Source organism: Streptopelia decaocto, assembly GCF_964273445.1.
Source record: "Streptopelia decaocto genome assembly, chromosome: 3".
NCBI classification, from domain to species: Eukaryota; Metazoa; Chordata; class Aves; order Columbiformes; family Columbidae; genus Streptopelia; species Streptopelia decaocto.
Window position 1 is genome coordinate 15520693 of NC_138656.1, and position 27675 is coordinate 15548367.

General features: G+C 37.2%; 1 protein-coding gene across 18 annotated transcripts in view; it reads left to right on the top strand.

Moving 5' to 3' along the window:
* The window catches only part of NRXN1 (neurexin 1), a 728501-nt gene that overhangs the window by 484068 nt on the left and 216758 nt on the right, over nt 1–27675 (top strand). For all 18 annotated transcript variants that reach the window (XM_082047389.1, XM_082047384.1, XM_082047394.1 and 15 more), the window contains one exon: nt 18783–18964. In XM_082047389.1, coding sequence (XP_081903515.1) covers nt 18783–18964 — 182 coding nt within the window. The remainder of the gene's footprint in view (nt 1–18782; nt 18965–27675) is intronic.

Consider the following 27675-nt stretch of genomic DNA (forward strand, 5'->3'; position numbering starts at 1 on the left):
AGACCATTGAGTAGGTGTCCCATAGCAGTGGGCTTATTAGAAAGGAAAAGTAGAAATAAAGCTAGTTGTATGCATTAGAAAATTAGAAATATTGGAGTCTATCAGTCTAGAATCTCTTTGCAGTTTCCAGTTGCTCTGCTGACAATAAGAGGGTTACAGTAGTGTGAAAACTGAGTCAATAAAATCAACAACATGCCCTCTGAGTCGCATAGTGTATTGTATGGCATAGAAGATTGTGTTATATATTTGCCCCAATAAAACTAAGCCATTATTAATGCAGTGTAGAAAGGAGCCAGAAAATATATTGATGGTTATTTCTGTTTCTCTGAGCATGACTGACATATGCTGCTTGTATTCTGCTTTGATTGTAGGATTGTTGATAGGCAACTAATGGTAGTAATATCTTTTATCTTCATTTGTATCTAGTTATGTCTTTTACTTTCCAGCCTGTACATTACTGCTGTAATATGTGCTTTTGGTGAGCTTGATGTTGGACAGCTTGCTCTATATGGAGCGTTTGAAATCTATTTGAAACCAAACTTCGGCACATAATGAGGCAGCCCACTTGCTCCAGCGAGTGTGCTGTTGTGAACAAGTAACCCTTGTGTCCAGTGGTATATTGCGTAAAGACTGCAGAGTCTGAGGTCTCTGTGCATGGAACTGTACCCTCAAAATCCTTCCTACTAGCTCTGCACACACCCAGCTGTGCAAACTGGGTATGGATTATGGAGGAGCAAGTAATATGGTGTTTATGGTGCCTGCAGAAAGACAGATGATACGTGGTATCAAGTCTGAGATGACAGACACAGAGCTACAGAAATGTTTTTAAATCTCTTCTGGCAAAACTGGGAGCTGCTACTGGCAGGGCATCACTGTGAACAGTTCTGAAATTCAGCTGGTGGGTCCCAGATGGTCTGAAAGGCTCACCAAGCACACATCTTCAGGTGCTTTGAGAACAAGCTGTGTTACCTCACCGAGTCCAGTTTTCTGCACAGGCCATGTTTCTTTTTTATCTCTTATTGTGTGTGATTTTTAGCTGCTGAATGTAGAGAAGAAGGTCACGCTGTTGATTGTAGTTGCAGAATTGGGCTTTCTGACAGTTGTCCAGAGGTCAGACTGCTTGTTCTTTTATTATCTGTCTTGAATGTAAATAAATAGTTGAAATACATTGAGGCAAAAAATCCCAAACTGTAATAGTTCAGAGTATCTTTTCAGATGAAATAGCACTTTATTCCCTTACAAAATGTTGCATAGAAGAACACGAGGAAAACACACACATTTGGTTTCTTTTGAAAATGCTCTCTTAAGATGGACAACTTGGAAAGCAGCTGGAAGAAGCAAGGAATGTCACAGGATGTGACAGCTAAAATGTCTTCTTTAAAGGAGAAGAAAATTCCTCAATAACTCTCCCCCATCAGTATAAATTGCTACAGAGAGCAATTTACTATATGCTGCCCAGAATTAATAAATTGAGTTATTGATGTAGGATCCAGGTCACTGCCTAAAGCGGAGGGAAGACTTAAGGGCATGTTGTCTTGCTCAAACAGTATGGGGTTTTTGTGTGCAGAATCTGTATTTTCTCTGAGATACACAGCTCATACCAACTCAGCACTTGAGATAATGAATCTTTTTCTGAAGTTGAGGTTTCTGCATATTAGCGACAGCATAATATATTGAGTCTGAGACTGATAATGGTACTAAGTAATCATCCATTTAAAAAGGGAATTACTTTGATGAACGTTAACATGAATATCTGTATAAGTTCAGGGTATCACTTAGTACCATTTAACATGACCTTCATTTTGAAAACAGCTCTAATTAGGCGCTGTTTTGTAAAAGCTGACAAACAGTTCTGTTGTGTTTGCATTACTACTGTACCGACTGGGTTCTGTTTATCTGCAATTTTGTGACTTTCACTTTCTTTATGATTTTTGTCTTATACAATGAGTTTAATCCCTTGAGCAGATGAAACATCCACAAGATGTTTAAGTGCGCCCTGAGATGGGTACTAAGAGAAGAGTGCTCTTTTGGGGCTGTGTGTTCAGTCCCGTGGCAGTGTAAGTTCACAGCTCTCAGATGGGGTCATCTGGGCTACTCCAGAGGAAGAAGAGGCATCAGTTCAGCTGCACCAGCCTCCTGAAGCAGTGTACCACACAATCTCTTGGACACTAATACTGTGCTAGGAAAGAGGTGATAATATACCTGGGATAACATAGTCTGGGCTTTGAGGTCTCCAGGCTTGTTTGACATACTTTCAGAGAATTTGCTTGTGGCTTTGTTGTGCTTTATGATTTTGTCATGTTTATCAGATTGAACTAATATGTTACAGAAGCAGATTTTCCCACCCACCAGCACGACAATTAGGGTAAGACTCTTTCTTCAGGTCCAGCATCATTTTAAGATGTGCTGTGTGTTTGCATAAGGTGCTCACAGAGTAACTTGAATATCTCTGTGACATTTTCTTCCTTGGTTATCCTGTTTCTGGAGTAAATCTTATATCTTCTTGTGATTCTTGCAAGTGTTGGACTCACTTCTTTTGATGTTACTGTTGAAGAGACGTGGTGTGATTCTAATCCAAAGTCTTTTTTCTATTCTTTCCCTTATTTGTGGTGTCTGCATACCCTCTGCTTTCCCTTAAACCCACACCTGATCTGCATATGGAACTGCTCTTAGGTAGGCTTTCAGACAGTCAAGTCACACAAAAAGGTTAAAGAACATCACTTCCCTATATCATCTTGTGCAGTGGCAGAGAATCAGGTTTGGCCTTCCTATTGATTGTACTGTTATTTCTATATTGGAAACAGTGAAGACAATTGTTTGTGAGATGTTGGAAAGAAAACTGCTATGGAACATAAAAATACTTTGTTATTTGCAGTGGTTTAAAACAGTTAGAGTTCCTCATTATTTTTAAGGAGGCTTTAGGGTATTTTTGGGGTCACATACACAAATTTTTGTCTCAGCTGTTAAATCTGAGAATGCACTTTTTCTTAGTGAAAGTTCAGATTCCCTCAGTTTTTGAGATTGAAAGATTATGAGACTTTAGGGGGGATTCCTGTTCATGAAACACATGACATGTTTCATCACTGCTAAGATTCTGTATAATGCAGACATGAATAAGTCAAGTTTGGGTCTACAAACATCAATGGGGTTTAATAGGAATCAAGAGCAATTGCTGTTTAAGGAGATAGTCTTGTATTTTTCTTTTTCATTCTAGTTCTAGTTTAACAATCTTCTGGCTAAATTTCATGTACAGGCAAGATTCTCAAGGTAGATGAGTCTGAATTTCTCCAGAAAAAATGTAGAAATTGCTCTTTCGGGATTTGTGATTTTTTTTCTTATATGTTGTTATATGTCATATTTTATTTATCAAAAAGTAATGTGAAGCTCCTTTCCTTCTTTTTTAGTGTACAAGGAGTTAGTAGCTTAAGGACACTGATATTGGACATCAGTTTTAAGGTCATATGTTTTTTTCCCCAAGCAGAAGAGGGAGAATTGTTTTGAGACATGGCCTGTGGCTCTGAGAGCTGCTCATGGTTTCTGCCACATCGTTAGACACCAAACAATTTGTCAGAACTCTTGCAGATTAGGATCAGGAGGGAATGAACAATTGATGAAAGGGGTAACACAGACTGACTGAAGCCCTTCTCTGAGCCTATCACTTTATGTGAAGCACTCTCATTACAAACAGTTGCTGAATGCTTTTCTATTCAAGGACAATAAGAATAAAAAATTGGGCTTGCTAATCAGATGAGAACTTCATTGCTTTGTTTCAGCGACCAAGGCACACATCATTTTTAGCTCTGAAAGTCAGTTAACTTCACGAGACTATTTGGAAAGTTTGATTAAAAAAAAAAAATTAGAAATGTATGTTTTAAAAGTATTGACAAGAAAGGTGCAGAAAGTGCTTCAGCTTTGAATAGGGTAAAATATGCTTTAGAACTGATTAAATGATTTTTAAAAATGATGCCTATTTTTACCAAATATATTTTCAACCCGATAATATATAACAGAAGAGTGCATAATCAAGCATGGAAAGCATGGACCATTGCGCTTTTGGAGTTAAGGGTACATTAGTGTTTCTATTACGGTCTTGTGTATTTTATGAGACAAGATGGGTGTAGTAATTGTTTCTAGACTGAAATGTAGCTTGAAAGATTGAGACCTGAGATCACAGGTTATATTTTTAGAAATATATTCTGGGAATTACTTAAACTACTGTGGTTTGTTTATGGTATACTGGATTCCCAAGGTCCCCATTAAGGTTCATGGTTGCATTAAAGGCACTTTTGTATAAACAGGTAGGTAGGCACAATACCCATGCAAGTAGTTGACAGTCTCATACCCTCAACCAGTGGGTTGCAATTTAAATAGATACTTAATCCCACCAGATCAAGTTCTGTAACTGTATTACTAACAGAAGAGTGGGTCTGAAATTCACTTAAGCATACTGAGATCTTTGAGATCTTTGTAAGCTCACTGGGAGCTTAAGGATTATTGTGTCCATCCTGTATCCAGAGGGCCAACTTTGAAATACTTGCTGGCAGATAGGACTGCTGGGTGCCTGTTGTTTGCTCTTCAGCTGTGCAGGCAAGTTCAGGCGAAGCAAGAGCCTATTCCAAATCCGCGCATTTGACCTCCTTCCTTGGACATGCTCTGGGTTGAGTCTGCTACTAACTCCACTCTTGTGTGGAGCAACATGAGGACTGGTGTCATGTAAGCTGAAAAGACATGCTGTGTTTCTCAGCTGGGACTGAATTCACTTGAAACTTGGGGCCAAGATGTAAACTAGGTAACAAAGCAAATTGTTCCTATTGTTTTAGAGTCCATGCAAAGCTCTTTGGGTCATCTGTGGCTCATACTGTGTGATCTGCAACTTTTCTGTGGCTTGGCAGAACACCCTGTTGGGAATGTCTCTGTAACATTCACCAAGCGTCCTTTGCAAAAGGAGGCCCTGTTCTTTTCTCACTTGGGTTTTTATTTGGAGACGGCTTCGGTTGTTTCATTTGGATTACCGCTTGCTTGGACTGAAGAGATATAGGCTCAGGTCGTTGTTATTGCCGAAAGCAGGACAGGTTCTCCATACCTTGTTCTGTTCCTACCTGTATCTTGAGGACAAGGGTGTTGATTTACCCTTGCCTTCTGACAGTGTGATACCAGGAACAAGTAATAGCTTTGAGAACAAAGAAATGAACTTCACATTGATATATTTTCTAAGCTATTATTTTCAAAAATGAGCATGAAAACACTTTCAGTGCGAATGAGATGTTACTGTCGCATTTGGCCTGAGGTATTTACGATTTACTCCACAGCATCAAAACAAAGTTTATAAAGAGTTTGTCACAGAGCCTCAGGTAGTTATCCACTTGCTGCTGAAGAAGAGATATCAGATAGGAAGACATACACAGAATTTTTATATACAGAGAGACATCTATATATAAGGGACTGTGTTACTAGAAACATTTGTCTTTTCATACTGTTATAATGTTGAAAAGCTTTTTATGCTATGTATTAATTCTTGCAAATTGCTTGCCAATTTAATATCAGCAGCATCTAAACAGTAAGTAATTGCTTATGATAATGAGTGCAAACTAATTTACTGGAATATGTTAGTATTCACAATGCACTTTAGAACAGCAGGGTATTCCAAAAATACTACTCTCTTGTTTTAACTGCAGTGTTTAGGTTGTATTGTTATTACAAAAGCTAGCAAAATCATCACAAAGCAAGCCTCTCATTGAATAGCCATCTTGTTGAGACTCCGTCATGTGTGAGCAAGGAATATGTAGTGTCCTTTGAGAACTAAACAGGATATGAACAAAACCTTCTAGATTTAAATAATGAATCTTAATTTCTGATTGATGTTCATTAGATGAACATTTATAAGACAGACAGCGAGCTTTCTTTCCCTTATGACTTGTAAAATTTAATGTGAATGTTACTATAAAGTGCTATATTAAAATAAGGCTTCCCAAACTATTGAAGACTGATCTTCATTTCAGGAAAATAAACGCAATCATCGCTTCACCTATCCAGATGTTTGGAAGTGAAGGGCCTACCCAAATTCACTGCTCTAATTTGGCTGGGTTATTCTTCAGAGGGTAATTAACAGCTCACCTTTCTTGCGTAGACGAGTGAACTAAGTCATAGCTAATAGTACTGGGGTATGAAGTGTCAGAGTTGACACTTGAATTAGTCTCCGTTGAGATGAATGAACATCTTACACCCCAAAACTGTTTTGTCAGGTTCTCTCCAAACACCGGTATAGAATCCAGTGGTTAAGCCACGCTTCCTAATTACTCAACTGTGCAAAACAGTGAAAAACATAAGATGCGTGTTTTTCACTGCAGCTCTTTATCCTCTGAAGCTGGCAGTGAATTGTTGCTTACAAACAACAGCATAAGGACTTTCTGAAGAAGAATGATAGTAATTATCATAATGACAAGGCATGAAGCATTTTTGTGCCAGACCGCAACTGGAAATCTATTATGTATTAGAGCAGAAAGAAGTCATAAGGAAGTGAATTGGCACAACCTGGCTGGCCCCCGTTAGCTCTTGTTATAATGGTCTAATAACCTTAAAGATTCAAATACAGCTGGATCTGTGTACTATTTGTTTCATGTGCAAATTTGATAACATAAGTAAACATTGATGTCCCTTGGGATCATCAATCCTTGGGATAATGACTAGGAAATCTTTCCAGATAGAGTATCATTTGTAGCTGCTTTCTGGTTCTTATTTTTGGGCTTCCACTGAGCCAACCAACTAGATATTTTTACATCATATTCCTCTTTTGCCAGATACTTTTCTGAGGTTTGAGTACACATAATAATGGTGAACACTAGCTTTGGTTTTAAAATTTGGGGATTTTTAAAATCAGTTATTACTCTGTGTATTGAATGAAATGACACGTCATGAATTTTTAGACTTGCTTATGCTTGGAGTTAGCAAGACAGCACAATCCTACAAGGCTGCATTTAATATGTAGCCTGCTCATCAATCCTTCCCTTTGCCAGATCTGCCTCTGAGATGCCTCTGGCCACTGAACAGCTGCTTCAGTAGTGGATCCATGTGCTTCTGGGAGGCTCTGTGTTTTTCCAAAGATTTAATATCTTTCGTTTCCCTTTTGTTAGTAGAAGAACGGTTGCTGTTTTTTGCACTTCGGGATGTAACATCTCTAAGCAACTAAGCTCTTTCTGTTTTTGTTCACCTATAGCCCATGTATGTCTATTTGAAAATGTTCAGAAATGCTACCACAGCATCATTCACCTGCTAGCTATTAGTAACTTAGTAATTAGTAGGAGAGCATGTATGCCACAGAGCTTCTTACTCTTCACTACTTTTACAAGAAAAAAATATCAAACCTCATTGCACCTTGTCCATAACACAACTTGCTATTTTCAGAAGAGTCTTCGTCTCAGCAAACTCTGAAAGTTGCAGTGTTACCAGTACCATCTTTCTGCTGCAAGTAATAGTAGCATCTTATCTTAGTCCAGCGTCTGACATCCTGGTGCTTGCATCATTTTTCAGTGAATTTAACATGCCTGCAGTTAGCAGTGCTCTTATTTTCAGCATGTTATGCATTTATTCTTAGACAAGATTTTACTGCTTTTGAGATCTAAGTGTTTCAGGTTGTCTCAAGAGTAAATTATGAGTTGCACAATTTAGCAAGGAAGATAATATAAATGTCACTTAAAAATAACTAAGTTAATGCAAGATAGGGTAGCTGGAGTATTGTATTAGTAAGGAAGCAAATAAGAAATAAAGACTTTAGCCTAGAAGCATATTGGACATTTGCAGCCAAACTCCTTTCGCTTTTAACATAACTGAATAACTTAAGGCCAGCTATTTCAAATATTTGTATCATCATTTAAAGGATAGGGCTTTGGGTTTTAAAGGTTGCTAGAAATGCTGCAGCACTTCTGAGCATCAGGATACTGCTGTAGGTGCTTGAATAAAAATATAACTTCAGGCACTCTGTTTTGCATGAAGTAATGACTTAAAAATTATCAGATTATTTATTTGAAAAGTACATTGTCTTTTGATGAACTTATACAGAGAAAATTTAATTTTGGGTTTTCTCCTATTGTTTTTTGGCCCATATGCACCTCTGTGTAGAGCTGCTTTTGTGGGAGATGTTCAGATCCTGGTGCATAAGCAGTTTGTCTTCAACTTACAGGACTCCCAGTTGAGTCAGCAAGCTTGGAAACTCTTAACAGCTCAAGCTACTTGGCTTATGGAATTTCTAACTTTTGCCAGGTATCCACTGAGTTTGTAAGGTCTCTGGACTGGAACCACTGAATGATCTCACATAGGCCACCAACAGATGGTAACAACATTTGGTCTCTTATCGACCTGCGTAGTATTTGAGCTAATGTCCTAGTTTCTGCATCCTGTTACAAATCTCTTCAACTAACCAGCCCCTTAACTGCATTAATTTTGTATGTTGGCACAACTAATAAGCCATAAGAATCAAATCATTGCATCTACAGCCCATTTATTTTAATGGAATTTAGTGTAACAGTAGTTAAATTGAAGTATAGGGCCTTGACATTTCCTAAGGTAAGGAGTGTGAACAGTCCTATTGTCTTCAAGAGTACTTGAGTTTACTAATATCAGCCTGATGATGCTTTTACATTCTGTCTGTCCGGAAATATTTTTCATCTCATTGCCTTCTCATACTTGTTTCCCAACAATGCAATTTCCACTTCTCTAGACACTGTTCAAGGCATTTATCTTTAACTATATGTTGACAAGGTTGTAGGAGGAATAAAAGCTTCCCTTACTTATAAACATTTGACTTTTAATTTCCATCTGACTTTTTGGCAAGCTTTCAGGAGGAGACACATTGTATCCTGGTTACCTTTAATAGAGTTATAATGGATTAAAATGTTTCATGTTGACTGCAATATGACATTTAAAGCAGACTTTGATTTCAGAAATATATCATTTTCTAACCATCTACATTACATAAAGGTAGAAAGCAATAATGGGGAATTACTTGGCTTGTATTTCATACAGAAATATTCTAAATTCATTTTGAACTGCCATCCACACTGGAAAAGTGAGAGGTAATAGACACCCAGTAAAATTTTTAAACTGAGAGAGTCTGGAGTAGAACAATAATTTTCTTTTACCAGCCTGTGTCAGATTTGCATTAGAAAGACCATACTCTTTCATAAAATAAATCATCATCTTTGTATAAATGAACATGCTAATGAGATCAGCAAACCCCAGAACTTTTCTACTGTGGATGTTTCAAATCAAAATAATTTTACAGAATCAGCGCCTAACTACTATGAAGTCTATTGGCTTTCAGTAAATCAGGTTTTGTTAATAAGTCAGATGAACATATAGTCTAATTTTTGCATTCTCTTAGGAGTCCTTTCAGCTAGCTCTTGCTCAGCTAAGGCCCTTCTCAAAATTATGTTCATTTTAAGCGAAATTGAAAGCTCTTAGTTTGATGTGCCTACTCAAACCGAGTAGTACTTTACACCAGTTAAGTGATCTAATCTAATCAATGGGGTCATTTGAGATATAAGATGCTACTTGATTTGAATGAAGGTATTAGAATCACTTCAGTTGGAAATCCTTTAAATTCCTTGAAACTTTTATTTTAACCATCTTTGTCATTTATGATAGTAAGATTGATGCTAACTTGTAATAAGCTGCATAAGACTTGTCCTTTACAAGCATACACATCCATTGAGCCTTTATTACTCAGAAGTTTTAGTTGTTTGTTCCTTAATGACTCTATTGAAATCAACAGAGCTAGGTATCTTTTGGATTGAAATATTAATATTTTGTCCCAAAAGCAGCAAAAATAATGAATCCTGACCATGCCTTGTTTCCCAAATGTTACTCTCTCTTACTGTAAGAATCCAATAGCTTCTGTTCCTTTTTCCCCCAGAGCTTCTGATGACACTTCATATGTATGGCAGCACTATCCAGCTAGTGTAGCACACAGAGTATATTGACTGGCCCACCAATACACAACCATCAAGTGCCCTACAGGCTATCACCAAGCAAAAAGTATAGTGGTTGAGCTCTACCTGTTTCTCTTTTACAAAGAAACTGATTTTCATTAAACTGCTAAGAGTAAATTTTGTTTGAAATTTCTGCCTGTCCCTCTCTCAAATTTGTCTGAACTTGACTATTAAATTGAAATTGGAGGATGAGCAAGGGCAGGGGATATGTTGTCTAGCTTCTAAGGCTATGCTCCACAGAAAACGTTTTGAAAATAAGACTTCACATTTGAAACGGGGGAATTAAATTTACAAGGGCAATTCAAACTGGAATGGAGTATTTTTCCCCCACTTTATTAAGAGCCTGTTGCCAGAAAGTCAATTTTGGGAAGACCGTAGGGATCATTTTAAACAGGTGAGAAAGCTGTTTTGCCACTTACAAAGCATTTATCAGGCCATGGTACTCTCCAAATACCATTGCCAAAGACTGAAGGAAAGAAAGAGTAAGAAAGGAGTAGTTTTCTAGTTGTTATTTTGTTCTTGCCGTTTGCTTGGGTTTTTTTGCTTGGTTGGTTGGTTTGTTTTGTTTTGTGTGCATGCATACGTGTGTGTTTGGAAGGGGAGCATGGTGCTGAGCTGATTAAGCTACATATAGCAACTCCTGTGGTCTGAGGAAAAAGCTTAGCTTCTGTGCTCAGCTTGACTTGAGACTGTGTTGTTCTATTATCGTCTAGACCTTTACCTGGAGACAGCTCTTGGGGATAGCTGAATATAAAAAACCATGAACAGCATTGTTTTACAGATCACTGTGAAAACTTGGATGTAGTGTGATGAAGAGCCTTCTAGGCTCTGACAAAGCAAATCAGGGTCTCTTTAGTAGTTTGGGGAGAAAAGTTCTATAATACAGTGTGAAGTTGTGCTGCATGAATAGCAGCTACATAATGTGGTTTCTGTTTGTCAAGGAATGTAGGAGGCTGTGTCTTATCTCTACGTGTTTAGTATTGGTGTTGACTGGTTGATAGATAAACTGGAAGAGGCAGTAGACAACAGCAATGAGGTGAAGGCTCTTCTGTTTCAGCATGTTTTATATCCTGGGGATACTGTTTTGTTGGCTCATTTCAATGAATTGCTTCAGCTGATGATTGAGCTGGTTGAGGTCATATTCATATAGTTATTGTGTGGTTGAAACTAGCTCTTGACCTTAACTTTTAATACATGTGCCATGATACGAAACCTGGTCCAGTTCTAGATTATAATCAACCCAGTATTAACCTATGCAGAGAGAGCAGATACCTCAGTAGTATCCAAGACAGTGTTGGAAGTTTGGAGAATCAGCTAGCAGCAGCCACTGTAAATGTGATGTGGCTTTAGTCTCTCTTACAGAAAAACTGAATTTTAGAGCTTAGCTGTAGCATAGTGAAAGGTGGGTGCTGCAGAAGGCTGACAGTAGGCAGGTAGGCATTTTCTGTTCTTTATTTTCATCAGCATCTTTATCTGAAGTGGCAAGATGATATAATTGATGAATATATTAATAACAAAACCCAGCAATGGTCTTTGTCAATGCTGGTTTGGTCAGTGATTCTTCTTAGTTATTCTGGTATAATGGAAGATCAATGAATGAAGTAATAGAATTAATAAGGAATTATGCTATGTAGTTTGTGATCTAACATTTGACAAATGTACCAACATGAAAAGACTGCAAGTGTCAGTCATAGTTCAAGCACTCAGTCAGATTGCTTTAAGGACCTAAGTAGAAATTACTTGGAGTGGTGCTCAATTTCCAGGAAAACTATGACCCTTAAAGATTTGCCAAGCTGAGTGTTGTCCAAGGAAATTCATAAATACATTCCTAGACCCAATTATCCACAAGTCTAAGAGGATCCTGGCCAGAATATTAGACATTTCTCCATTCTTACCACTATGGCTCAAGCTTTTTGGAGAGCTACAGGCAATGATAACTTTGAAAATCTTCTTCCCCATCCAATATACCTCTTTTGCTGTTAAACAGATTGTACTTAGAGAAGCTTGATATCATTGTTGCAGCAAAGAAGCTACAATCCATATTCAGGGTCCTGCCTGGATTAGTGGGAGAGAGTGTACCAGAATACCTTCAGGAAGTATTCAGTTGAATCTGATCTTTAGTTTGAAATACTTCTTCCAGAAGCTCTTTCCATGTTCTTCCCATGGTTAACCCTAATGGGCATTCCCTTCTCACCTCAACTCTCATGGCATATGTTCTCCGTCCTGTGTAAATAATCAATAACACGTCGCACTCTGAGAAGAAAGTCATGGAAGAATTGTTTTTTAATCCACCAAAGTGATTTTTTTTTAAACACTTCCCTCTCTCTCCTGGCAGATATTGTCTCAGACTTGAAGCTTTCCTTTATTTTCTTACCTTAGAAAATCTGTACAAATCTGTATATGGAAATTTTGTGTACTTTTCATAGAATCATAGAATATCAGGTTGGAAGGGACCTCAAGGATCATCTGGTCTAACCCTTCTTGGCAAAAGCAAGGTCTAGACAAGATGGCGCAGCACCCTGTCCCACTGAAATTTAAAATTGTCCCACGTTGGGTAATCCACCACTTCCCTGGGGAGATTATTGCAACGAGTGCTTGTTCTCATTGTGAAAAATTTCCCTCTTGTATCCCATTGGAATCTTCCCAGGAGTAACTTGTACCCATTACCCTTCATCTTTTCCATATGACTCCTTGTAAAAAGTGAGTCTACATCTTCTTTGTAGCCACCCTTTAAATACTGTAAAATGGTGATGAGGTGTCCTCTAAACCTTCTTTTCTCAAGGCTAAACAAGCCCAGTTCTCTCAGCCTCTCCTCTTATGGCAGCTTCCCAGTCCTTTGATCATCTTTGCGGCTCTTCTCTGGACCCTCTCCAGCTTGCCCACATCATTTTTGAATAGCTGGGACAAAAACTGAACACAATATTCCAGGTGTGGCCTGATAAGTGCTGAATGGGATAATGACTTCTTTGTCTCTGCTGGTGATGTGTTTGTTGATGCAGCCCAGCATTCTGTTGGATTTCTGTACCATGGCAGCACATTGGTCACTCTTACTGAGCTTTGTTGTCCACCAGGACCCCCAGGTCCCTTTCTACTGAGCTTCTCCCCAGCCAGGTAGATCCAAGCCTGTGCTGCACTCCTGGATTGTATTTCCCCAGGTGCAAGCCCTTATGCTTGTCCTTTTTGAACTTCATAAGGTTCTTGTTAGCCCACTCTCCCAGCTTATACAGATCCCAGGTGGTTGTCCCTTCTGAAGCGTTCACTTCCTCACTCAGTTTGGTGTCATCAGCAAACTTCTTCAGGATAAACTTGATCCCGTCATCCAGATCACTTATGAATATATTAAAAACAGAGTTGAGCCCTATGTTGATCCCTGGGGGACCTCAGTTGTGACAGGTTGCCAGTTTATAAAGGAGCCATTTACCACCATCTTTTTGGTGCAGCCTGTCAGCCACTTCCACCCCCACCACACAGACCACTTGGCAGGAGGCAGTGGGAAACCATACTGAAAGCCTTGGAGAAATCCAGGTAGACAATGTCCACCGTTTGGCCTACATCAACTGAGCAGATTACTTGATTGTAGAAGGTGATCAGGTTTGTCAAGCACAACTTGCGCCTGGTGTATCTGTGCTGTCTTTTCCCAAACGCATCCTTCATTTGGCTTGTAATAGCCCTCAGGAGGATTTGTTCCATAACTTTCCCAGGGACTCAAGTCAGACTGATGTGCCTATAATTTCCTCCATTAAGCCCTTCTTGTACATGGGGGTGACATTAGCCTTCTTCCAGTCCTCAGAGGTGTCTCCTGATCTCCATGACTTCTCAGAGATGATGAACAGTGGCCTCACAAAAACATCAGCCAGCTCTCTTAACACTCTCTGGGGGATATTGTCAGTACCCATCAGTTTGTGGGGATCAGGTTCCTGGAATAGTTCCCATACCAACTCTTCCTTCACAGATGGTGGGTCTGTGTTACCTTCAACCTAGATTTCTGTTCCCAAGGCCTGGCACCCAACAGTGCTGGTGAAACATAGGTGAAGATAGCATTGAGAATCTCTGCCTTTTTGGTGCTGTTGGTGACTAATTCACCTCTGCTGTTTGACGGTGGGGCAGTATTTTCCTTCTGTTTCTCCTTGTTGTTAAACTATGTGAAGAACCCTTTTGTGTAGTTTTTGAGATCTCTGGCCAATTTCAATTTGATCTGAGATTTTACTTTTCTAACTGCATTTGTGCATGTCCTAGCAATGCCTTTGTAGTTCTCAAGGAGTATCTCAAGGCAAAATTGTGATCACTGCAGCCAAGGCTATCACTAAACAAGGTATTCCAAACCTGGTTTTCTTGATTTGTGAATGGCAAGTCCAGCAGTGCCTCGTTCCTGGTTGGCACATCTCACATTTGTATGAGGAAGCAGTCCTCTATGCCTTCCAAGAAACTTGATGGATGACAGCTGACCTGCTGCATTCTTCTAACAAATGTATTTTCTGGAATTTAAGATTGGGCAGGATGAAAATACATAAATGAAAACATAAAAAGAACTATTACTGGAGATTTATATGCTCCCCTGTATACAGCAGGTGTGATTAATGCCACCATGTAGATATTTGTGCAAATGTGTGTGTGTATATATATATATCTCCATATTGTTAATTCTTCACTCTTGGTAATTAATAGCAGCTTGTACAAATAGTCTCAATGGATTCAGCAGATTTATCAATGCAAGTAATTACTTATCAGTGGGAATAAGAAGGTTCACATTCTAGCCCAGAATGAAGTAAAGTACTGATAACACACAAAAGGAAGAAAATGACATTATTGGATAATTTCTTGTTATAACCAGCAATTCTTACCCTTCATATTTTTATAATAGTTAAAAATTACTTTACTATTAATGAAAGGTCAGCTTGTAGTTTCATTATTGAAATCTACAGACTCCAGTCTTTAGTTTTCCAGCTACAGAATGTGATGGAATCATAGTTCATTGGGATCCAGAGCTCAATCGAAGCATTGCTTTCACTTAATCAGGATCTGAAACCTGATGTGAATGTTGAAAATAAACATTAAGTTACTAACATTATATGGGAAAAGTGGAATTATGTACATTACCCTTCAGTGCAATATACCTTAAACACAAAATTGGGATGTACATGAGGAGGGTAGAGAGCTGTTGATTTGTTGTTGATTTGAGCAAACTATCAAACTACATCAGATGAGGCTTAAGAGCAACAAATATTGAAAAGCTTTGCAGTCATACGCAGTAATAGATACAGTAAATGGGTACTAAACAAAATATTTATCTGCTTAATACTGTATAGGGAAGCAGATGTCCTTGAGTTGCAGCCAGGCTGTGCTGAAATGAATGCACTATTTCATAAAGATGAATTTTGCAAACAAATAGGACTTGAGAGACCCAGGCCATTAAAAAACATTACTGTATCTTGACCACTGGCAGTTTGTTACAATAGGAACCATGCTTTCATGGTTAAGATTTCAAAGAGCTGTATGGACATTTTTCCTAAACATTGTGTAGATGCATGGATGCATAAAGAATGATGCAGTAAATTCTGTGGCTGAGAGGTATAACTGGCATGTTACAAACTTGCCTACTTACAAGTACAGTGCTGATGGCATTGCTATTCTTGACATTCTAATTCTGCTGCTTTCAATTCTCTTGAGATTATAAACCCCAAACAACACAATGCCATAAGCTAAAAGAAAGATGCCTGGTTTTTACTGCCAAGGTTCTGAAAGAGCAGCAGAGACATTATAAGGTTTGTCAGAGAGCACAAAAGCCTTTATGGAGCAATGAATTAGACTTCATCTGTTGTTTCTTAAGAGATCCAAAACTGATAGTATGCAGGGTGGTTTCGAACAACTGCTCAGTTTCTAGCTTTTAATAGTTAATGGGAGGTCAGATTGTAAGCTAAGATCAATACCAGAGTAATAAATTTTACATTATTATATTTGTCTTTCTTGAAATATAAACACTAGAGGACCTAGTCTCAAATGGCTTCCGACCCATTTTTTTCATAATTAATACAGGAAATTCAAACAACGTGACTCCCTGCACAGCTTAGACAGAGGCAAAGCTGTATTAGTCAGGATGGATTAATTAGCTTGTTACCAGACATGCAGAGCTACAAAATGGACAGTTATAAAAATGGGAAAGCTTTGCCATAGAAGAACCATAAACCATGTGTTATCATGGATAAAATATAAGTTTTTATCAACTTTGATGTTGATTCTACGTAGTTTTAAGATTTACAGATACATTTATCCATCCCAACTGACATTGACCTTCAATGTGGCAGAAGTATGTAATGTTTTGCTCTTCATAGGTTTATTTGAGTGGCAGTATTTAGCAAAAAACTGTGACAAAGATTCCCTCTGAATAAGAACAACAGAGTCTCTCGTTGTTCAGATCTGGAGACTTACTTCTGGGTCATTGTATTCAGTATGACTCCACTATCGCTTGGCAGGCATTTTCTTTGTCTTCTATATTGGGTAAACACATCTGTTACAACCAAGAAAAGGATAATTGTGCACTCCCAGTTAAATCTTATGTACTATTCTAACAGTTTCATTTGTGACACTGAGGTGTAAGGAGTTGTTTTTTCTTAGCCTTCTCATTTTTGTTACTTATAAGAACCTCATTTGTGATCTGACACAATATTTTATGAAGTCAACAGGAAGCCTGTCACTGTTTTTAATGGGCTCTGGATCAAGCCCTCAGTTTTTCATCAAAACAGAATAAATCCTTTCACTACAGACACCAATGTGACACGTAGTGTATGAAGGTCCAAACTCTGTCACTCCTCAATTGGCTCAAGATTTGAAGTCAACATCAGGAGCAAAGAGAACTTGGGGACCATCAAGAGTGATATTACCTGTCTCATGTATCTTTGTTTTGGGATATACTGGAACTGGAGATTTGACCATCATTACTGATGCATGCATGCATGCATGCATGCAACAGATTATTGTGTATTTCAGAGCACCACATATGAGGAAAGCAAGGGTTGAGGAGCAGGAGATTAGATTTTTGTCACATACATTCCTAAACCAGACACCATTTGCCCGTGTCCATCACCAAACTTCTTAATGCATGGCCACTTTATTCAGTACTCTTGCACAACTCTTTACATTGATGATAAACCCTGATTTCACTTGGAGTGTAAGTGAAACCGTAGAGATCAAATCTGTTATTGTGTTCGTCTTAGCTAAAGAGAGTTGACAAGTTTTCCTAAAACACATGCAGTTTGGTATTTTGCCATGAAGAGAAAAGCCAAGAGATCTATTTGAAGCACAGTGCAATCCTGCAAGTGTGTTGATATAAAAGGAGATTTACAGTTTTTTAAGTGCTATGCACAGTGCATAAAATGTTCCAAATTCTGGCACTGGAAAAAATCTAATGAGCAGGTATGTAATTCCATCAAGAAAAAGTGATGTTAGAAAAAAATATAGGATATATTTTCAAAAAGACTGGGTGACCTTTTTGCTTTGAGACTGACACAAAGCAGTCTCACTCATCAGTATTTAGAGACAACTGGAAGTTGAGGGAGTGGTGTAACTACACAGTCCTTGTTTTCATCTTTAAAAGTCTATATGTTCAAGAGATTTTAGATTATTTTGTATGCTTACGGCATATATAGTCAATCTTGAAAGAAAGAAAGAAAGAAAATGACAAGTATGTTGTTATGCACTATCATCTCCTTACGTAGACATTGGAAGTATGTGATGCAAGTATTAGGTGGAATAAGATGAATTCCATTTAATAAAATTGAGAGTAGCCACACAATGAGCCAGCTTAGAACGGCTAGTAAAACTAGATGTCTGTATTTACAGTGTGCTGACACATCTCCTTAAACTTTGACCTATCTTCATAGAAAAGAAATGGACAGCTTGTAGTAGCTTTACAAATGAAAGATCAAGTGCACAATTTGCCTGCTACATGCTGTTGTTAGAATACAAGTTTTAAATGGAAAATGTCCGGATATGTTTCTATTTTAGTTCAGAGGAAATATGCTGGTGATGAAGTTAAGCATCTAAGTGCTAAGTGGTTTCAGATTACAACACTTGTTTAAAACAGATTATAGATTTTGTAAGTGCACGCTGGAGATAATGTGCAAAGATTTCCACTCTTCCAAGTTATACATTGGGCATTATGTAAATAAACCATTGCTTACTTAGATGGTAGACTGACATCTTTTTGTCCTGACATGACAAGTATGTTTCCATTTGTTATCCCCATCTGTCACAAGCTGATAAACTTCAGATCTGTAGAAGTCTTATCTGAATGTATTTGTTGATGTCTTGCTTCACTGGGCACAATGGCGTATCACATAGTGCATATCGCTTTCATTGTGTAAATAAGGAGCTGCATTTTTTAATCAGTCATGAGAGAACTAGAATTACTTGATTTCTTCTCCACATAGGCCCAGTTCGGGAAAGCATTTGGTTCAAACTCATCCCAGTTCTGCACATCACAGAAACATGTTTTTCAGGCATATGCTTAAGAACTCTCTTGAATACGTATGCATTTCTGAATCAGAGCTATGGTATTTTAAGTCACTGCATAAGCAATTATGTTATATTCTATGTTGATTGCACTATATAAAAAGCACTAATATTTCACATGCTGCAAAATTTTCAGAGATAAAGACTGCTTCATGTTAAAATACAGTCTTGTTTGGTTCTATGAATTCATTTGCTATATGAGAACATTTTTTATTTTTTGTAGACCATATGATTTCTGTATGGGTCTGCATTGGTGCAAGTGAGCTAATTACCTTTATTTCTCTTTTACAGCGGGAACAACATATATCTTTAGCAAAGGTGGTGGACAAATCACTTACACGTGGCCTCCTAATGATCGGCCAAGCACTCGCGCAGACAGACTGGCAATAGGGTTTAGTACTGTTCAAAAAGAAGCTGTGTTGGTACGAGTGGACAGTTCTACTGGGCTTGGAGATTATTTAGAGCTGCATATTGTAAGTATTATTAACAAATGCATGATATTTCTTCTTGTCTTGATTGTTCTTATATTTGTGATTATCTATTTATTTTAATGTAAATACAGCAGTTTGTTAATGAACCTTTTAGGGTCAATAATGAACTAAATTATAATGGCTTATAGCGTACAATACTGTACAAAGTCTCAGATATTCTCAAAATGCCTTTTACTTTACACAGTGCTACTTTATATGGCTTTTCCACTAAAAATCATACTGTGATACCTGTACCGATACAGCAGTTTATTGCAATCTAATTACATAAAATAGGCTTTAGCAATGTCAGAGGAAGGCACATTAATCCTGAAAGATTTAATCTGGAATCTGCTGGGGGAATTACAGTGTATCACAATTGACTGTGCTTATTGTTAATACTAGAATTTATCCTCTGATTTTGCCATTCCTTTGTGATGATAAACCTTAAGCAGAAAGTAAGATCGTCAAGCGAGGAAGTCTAAAAAAGTAATTTCATCTGCCTTAAAGCAAATAACTAGCAATGAAAATTGAAAGCATATTTTTATGGCAACATAAATAAATGATTGGTTTGGATAAACATAACTAGAGCAGTATAAAATTTTGTTGTTTAGATTAGTCTCAACTTTGCTAATGTATTAGTTTGATTTTGATTTAAGAACCTCTCTACTTTCAGGAACGGAAGAGTTCCTTTTGAATGAAATTACTTATTGATCTGTAACCAATTACACTTTTACCCTCAGAAAACATTCAGCAGTGATCATTTTCAAAATTAGAGGGAATTACGGTATTCAGTCTTCCTAGGCTCCTTATTTCTGTAAAGACACTCTTGTATTGTGAACCAAGGTGATTTTTTTTTTTTTTTTTTAATTTACTGGCTTGAGTAAATAAATAAAGGCGGCCTTAAATCAAATCCAGGGGTTGTCTATACCCTTCTCTTACACTGAGAAATATAGACAAAATGGCTGGCTGGTATTATACAATCTTAATTTAAAAATGTGAACAAAGCAACTTCTCCCAGGTACCAGAAAAGCTGAGAAATGACATTTTTCAAGGCAAGTATTGTGTTGCTGAAGATAACTTAAAAAATTTCTTTCTAAAGCCACATCTAACATAAGATGCCTAATCATCATTTGTCTGTTTCTTTGCAATCTGAGACCAGGTCTATCAACTGTGGTCATCAGTTACTTTGTTCTTACAGTGTGTTCTTTTTCATTAGCATATTAAGGGATGGGGTATTTTTGTAGTTTTACTATAACTGAAGTCTATAAAAAACATAATATTTGTGCAGTTTTCTGTCTAGCCTTGATTTTTCAATTTTAAAATGAACATTTGGTTCGCTAATTAGGAGTTGTAGATGAAAAAATATTGCCTGTTCGTGTTTTTTGGTTTGGGTTGGTTGGTTGGGTTTTTTTGTTTGTTTGTTTGTTTGTTTGTTTTTGGTTTTGTTTTGTTTTTTTTATACAAATAGATTTCTTATACCTGTGTTGTAGCAACAGATGGTGAAAATAAAATAAGAATTGAGAGTTTTCTGTGGTCAGAAACACAACTGACTTCGTAGAAATGGGGAAAATAATAAATTATACTTTACTGGTCTTTTGAAATTTCTGTGAAGCAGCAAAAGATCTGTTATCATTGTGGTCTGTGAGGTGATCCTGGCCTCCTCCTATTGCCCTTGCAAGGGAATTCGGGAACCTCCCTGAAGCTCGCTCTGCCTCAGAGCAAAATCTGTGATAACTGCAATTTCACTGCAATGAGGTCTGACCTTCTGAGCACTGCTTCTCTTCATTCTCTCTCTAGAGTGGAGACACTAAGGGATTGACCTGAAATCCTAAGACATCTGGCAAGGATTTTTTTTTTTAAGGATCGTCAATGTTAGATAAAGCTTGGAAAACTTCAGGGATATAATTTCCTGGAATCTATTTCACATAAGGATAGTATTCAAAAGAAAGTTGAAAGCCAGTATTTTCAAAAGCACTCATGGTACCAAAGAATATATATCTTATTAAAGTCAGTGGAACTGTAGGCACTTCTGAGAATTTTACCTGAGATCTATTGTAGCTCAGCAAGATGTTGTGAAACATCACAGTTATAAAAATGAAGAAGAACATAGAAACAGAGAGGCCTGTGTATATGTTATATTTGAAAAACAGTTTATTGTATTGAAGTTTTTCAATATTGGCAGCTACTGTATTAAACAAGCTGTAATAAAGTAGGAGGAAGGTTATGTCATTCAAAAGTTCCATCTTGCACCGATGTTGAGATACCACTAAGAATGTCTTTTTTAGTAAATAACCAGAAACAAGCACAAGCTGTGAATAGTAGAAGGAAGAAAAACTGGAAGGAGGGAAGAGTCTAACTCTGCATGTTCTTTTGCATGCACCCACTTACCTGTTGGATATGCATGAGGACTAAATGCCTGTGTACATTGAGATGCACTATGCATGGATAACTTCCCAGTGTTACATCAACTATAACATTATAACAAGGATATAATTGTGATTTAATTATGCTGGGATTCAGTTTTATACTGTGGTAGAAATAGGTTCTTCTGTTACTGAGCTTCCATTTTACCCAGGAGGTCACAATCACTCTGATCCTTCTCACTGATGAAATTTTGGACAGATGTGTAAACAGAAGTTCTAAGTGGATTTTGAGCAGAATGGGTGCAAAAAAAATTCTACATAGAACTGTTGCTTTGCATTAAAAAATAAATTAAATCGCAGTTCTCACTAGCATGTCGGGGAGAGTGTGTGTTTGGGATGTTTCAGAACAGAGGTATGAGGTAGCTTGCTCTTAACCTAGTTCATTCTAGGAATGGAAGAGGAAATTACAAGTTTGATTATGGTACTTCAGTGTGTGCTTGCCCTCTTTATTGTTCTGTTTACTTAAAAATGATGTAAACCTAATAATGAAATCAAGCTCATAACAAATTCTGATTTGGAAAATTGCTACTTGATCAACTGAATCACAGCTTTAGTGTTAGGTTAGGAACACATTTATTTAAAGTAATCATTTAACGTCCTCAAATAACCATTGTTAATATGAGAAACATTTTGAAAAATGTGTAATCTGCATTGCTACCAGATGCTTAACGGTTCGAGTGAAAATACTTTAAATTTCTAGGCAGATTATAAAGTGTAGCAGTGTAGATATAAAGGACTGGTTGTGTGCATGATACATATGCATCCCTGTGCTTCAAGAAAGGAATGTTATTAATAATATGATGTAGTCATCCAGAGATGCAGCAATTAGTTTTCATAGCTATTACTTGACTTTTGTGATGAAAGTGTTTTCCTGTGCAGTCTCTGCTGGGAGATGTAGTTCAAGAGGAAATAGGTATCATGCCTAAAATTCTGTTGCCACTTCCTTCTCCTGTTGACAGCTAAAAGAAGGACAGTTAGCTTTGAAAATTGCTATTCAATACTTGTTTTTTTTTCCTTCTTCTTGGAATAGTCCACATCCATCTGCATGCCAAACAGAAAAAGGCATCAGCTTATTCACACAATGTTCAGTTAATCACCATGTGCACTTCTGTGCTTGGCTTTTTCATTGACTTCTGAAGCCTTTAGGTAATTCTGTCAGTGATTCCTGTTCCTATCTCTGCTCTTCTTTGCTTTCCACCCTCTTCTCCCAAATAATTGGAGAAAAAAGTAGCTATATATATATATATGTCTGTCATCATCGTCATCATCTTTCACAAGCACTGTGCTCCTGCAGCCTTGAGTTTCCAGCTTTTCTTTGGTGAGGAACAAAGTGAAGTTAGACAAAGATATTGCCCTGAAGGGCTAAGAAATCCAGTTCAAATTGCTCTTTCTGGCAATGCTGGTAGCATAGAAAACTGCCATTCTGCCACATAGCACAAGTAGTATTTGCTCTGCTAATGAAGACAAGAAGGATGGATTTCCATCAATAGACTTCAAGCACTTTTAAACATTATTTTAAGTATAAATTATGCCACATTTTTGTCTTTCATGGTTAAAATGAAAAACTTTATGCCAAAACATAACCTTTCGTGTGCCTGATGGAAAGTGTCAGCAGTTTCTGTGTCTTCCTTCTTTGTGTCATTTGTTTTAAAATCATAGTATTTTGGGAGCACAAAAACAATGTGGTGTTTTTATGGTTACAGCTGATTTTGAAACTGAGAAGAAGAAGTCTGTATGGGGGATAAAGCTAGCAAGACCATTTCAGATCTTACAGATTAGTCCTTCCAGAAAAGACATCCAGCCTACAGTGCACAAGCTACTTAAGCTAAACTGAGCTTACTTCTACTATCTCAAGCAGTACTAGGAATTATTAATTAAGCTCAGTTACATATATAATGGATCTGCTGAAGTAGGTGGAGATCATTCTGATAACAAACATCCTAACATTTAAAATAAGGAATAAAACAGATATGGCAGCATTTTGAACATTGTCCTAACCCTTTTCTGAGGGAAGGTGGAGAAAAACACCCTGTAATTCCAGCAAGAGAAGAGTGACAATCTTACCTAGTATATAGTAAACATAAAAAAATAAAAAGAAATTAAATTCAGGGTACATTATGGTAGATATTTTTTACTTCATTCTCTTCAGTTTTATTAGGAAAAATATTATAGGCAAAATGTAAACCAACAAGATTAATACTGTGATGGGAAAGTATGGAAAACTATTTTAAAATATATAGTAACATGTCACCTGAAAAAATATAGTATGATTAAAGACAGATAATATCAATATATGCAAAGTATAACACAACCTGAAATACTCTGAAGATGCAGCATTACTGGCATGATAGATTGACCAGTATTGTACTTAGATTTTCAAAATGCCTTTGTGAAGCCTTCAATGTTACAATTAATGACTGACATGAACAGTCCTAGGAGAGGAAATATTGTATGTCTTAAAAAAATTGGGGTTTGGATCACGAATAAATTCAGTTTGTGCTCTTTGTCCTAGCTATTTACGTACTACATCTGTTAAAATATATGTTGTAGGAAAGGCAATTTTCATTTGCAAGTTTTTCCATGAGGAAAATGTGGATAAAAATGAAGTGAAAGCTTTTGTGAGTTTTTGTCAGCTTTGGTTCAAAAATTCTTAGTTTAAAAGGAAGTTAATGCTTCTTGATTTTCTAAGCTATTTACTGAGTGATATGATATATTATATGATATGATATACTTAATTTTTATAAACTAGGGTAATATTTAATATCCCCAAATGAAATGTTGACTTTTGTGTAAACCAAAATAATGACGTCCAATGGTTTTGATTTTCAGCTTTAAGTTAATGGAAAATTTGCAAAAGTCTTCTTTCAACTTTCTTCCTACTCATTTTTTGGAATTTTTAGCAAACTTCCTGCTTCCTTCCCTCTGTCCCTCGTTACACATGTGCAGTATTCTTCTACACCGGGCTTTTAATAGCTGACTCTGTTAGATTCTATTGTACTTATACATCATATATGGATAATTTTCATTTATCCAAGTATAATGACCTTCCCTCAAGTGAACAAAAATAGTGAAACTTGGGTGAGGATCAGACTTTTGTGTTTGAGCATACCAGAGAAAAAAATAGCAGAGTCTTAAGATAAATGAATTTATTCTTCTCTTTTGAATACTTTGCGTGTCTTCGTCTTAATGCCTAACGGATAGTCAATTGAAGGATTCTTATTGACTTAGTTGTATTTGGATCAATGCCTGGAGAGTTGAATGTACTTTCAGTGAGATTGATGGTAAAAATATCTTTGATTTTAGGGGTTTGTGTTGGAGCTAATTAATTTTCCCAGGAAGAGTTTAATAATCTTTAGAAGTTATTCTCAGGATAATGTTTCTTCTAATAATAATCTTTCAAATATAGAATTCATTATTATTATATGCATATCTGTGCAATGCAAAGATTTGGTAAGGCCGCTGGTGGCTTGTACATACATGAAACTGTAATTACTTTAAAATCGAATTAGTCACATCCAGGAAGAGCTTAAAAAAAAAAAAAAAAAAAAAAGAAAGAAAAAAAAAAAAGAACTAGGTTTCAGAAATCTGATATTTTAGAAGTGCTGAACATGCACATCTGTGGCTAAAGTCAATGGAAGCTGAATATAGTCAGCACCTCTGAAAATCAGGCCATCATCATATCAGCTAAGTGGGCATCAGGGATCACTCTGGAGCCCTAGAAAGTCTTCGGATCATTATGTTTGTCAGGGTTGTGATATTTAATATTCTGCTACCTTGAGGCACAAGAAAATGACTGAATTCTGTGATTATTTTATATTTCCTTATTATGCTTATACACACGATTTTTTTTGCCCCTCCTTAATATCTGTGTAAGGAAAATGCTATAGGAAGTGTAACTGTTGTGGGCAGTGATTGTTCTCTTTGGGAAACAAAAAACTCAGCAACCAGACTATGTGTTAATCTTTAAACTGAAGAAATATTACTATGAAAGAAGGACTTTGCTCATGGGTTTGAATTATGAAAAGCAGTGCAATAAAAAAAAGAATCATTTATGAGACTAGACAGGCAGGTGAGAATGCAATTCAATGTACACAAATGTTAAGTTAATTAGAATGGAAGCAATTAATTAATCTAGGGAAATGCAGCAATAATTTACCTTACTGATCAGGTTAAAGATCTATGTTTCTAGGAAAGAAAATAAATAAGTCACTGAAATGGTCCAGCCGTGCCTTGAAAACATGCGATTAAGTTATTCTTTTGTATTAGCAGAGGCATAGGTTAAAAAAAACAAACCTCTGAAACAGTGTTTTATGATATGTTTGTTAATGTCTCATCTTGAATACTCTCTACAGTTGGTAATTGCACACTGAGCGACAGTGGTCTATTCTTGCCATAAACAGCCCAAATTGCTGAGAGAAGGTCATGGAAATGTTCTAATTTTGGCACAAAACACACTGATACCTTACTGTATGAAATATATGTATGGAATTTGGACAGTTGATATAATTAAACAGTTTGGCTATGACTGCCATCACGGAGCACTGCAAGGAGAAATCCTGATGCTGGAATGGAAGGTCCATTATAGCAGCGTGGCAGGTCTGATCTCCCAGCTCTGACGTCCTGGTGCCCCAGCCTGGAAACGTGCTTGAGGGAAGCAACTCTTTTCATCTTCTTCCTCTGTCTTGGGATGAATAGAAGTTCTCACTTCTTGCTCCAGCCAGCTAATAACTCCTTTATGCACCCTGCTCCTTTCATGCTTTTGGGAGGATAAAAGCTTCCGTCACACAAAGCATGCTGTGTGCTGGGGTCACCACCTGCCAGCCTCTTGGTGAGAAGAAATTGCATAACCACTAGGACCTAAGTTCTCAGCTAAAATACCATGTGTGCATAGCAAAATGCCCACCCCTCAAAAATGATGAATCTCCTGAGGTGCTTTCTTCTAGCAAAGGTGTAGAGCCTCGCTGAGGGGTAGATATTTAAAACATTTCTGGTGAGACCACATATATTAGAATAATGTGATAGCAATATAGAATGAATTGCATGTGGCCATAGAGTTGTATGAAATAATCTTGCAGACCAGTTTGTGGGCTCTTAAGATCACTTCTGATCTCACGTATCTCAAGATTACACTGTAAATTAAATCCATCTGAACTGCTTAAGATCCAAAACTTTGTCACTGAATTTGATGGCAAGTCTTCCTTTGACTTTCCTGTTGCAAACTGTACACAAATGGGACTTTTGATCCAGCCATGAGGAGAGAACAAAAGCATGGAACTTAATTTTTCTGAGGCCTCGTTGAACTTAAAAAAATGCTGAAAAGATAAGGAACAGAAGGGGTTTGGGCTGAGTCATGTTATACTAGTAACAAAACCTGTGCATTTCTAAGAATTGTAGTGGACCAATTTGGAGAGGCAAGGAAAAGAGCAAGTATATTTAATTAATATAAACTTGAAGAGGCTTATGACCTCTCCATGAAGCAGCTCTGATATTTTACCCTGTTACTTTTAAAACTCCCTTCCTTCCTTCCTTCCTTCCTTCCTTCCTTCCTTCCTTCCTTCCTTCCTTCCTTCCTTCCTTCCTTCCTTCCTTCCTTCCTCTTCCCTTTCCTCTTCCCTTTCCCTTATTCCCAGATTGTATTTGTGCTGTGTCCTCAGGCACAAATTCATGTGCTATGTATATTCTGCAGTCCCAGTGAATCCCAGTGAAAGCAGGTGGCAACTTCCAGGGGTCTCAGTAATTATAATACATACCTTTTCTTTCCCACAGAATGAGGCATGCTGTATAGCTAAAGGAACATAGGAGTCACTTCAGATGGTGACCATATGGTGTATGCACATGGAAGACCTTCTTTATGGGGACTATTGATTAGTTCTGTTTAATTGAAGAACAAAAGCAGCAAGAAAAAAACCCATCTTTCCTCCATAGCAACACCTTTTGCAGTTAATGTTATATTATCCCATTATGTTTTAGGCCCATCTCAGTCTAGTCATGTCCTTTTAATCTGAAGTTTCATGCATTGGTTAATAGCCAGCATCCTTGCATATGAAGGTTATGTATTTTAATATCTTGGCACCAACTCTTCCAGAACATTGCCATGTATAAAAAGAGCTGATGAAAAATTTAGCAGACGTTTAAGCAACCTTATTAAGATTTAAAGAACACTTGACTATTATTTGCAATAGTAGAACAGTTGAGATGTTCACTGAAACCTGGCTGATCACTCAAAGGAACAAAGACCAAATCGTAGGAAATTATTGTGACTGTTTGGGGAATAAGAGTTGTGAATAATTG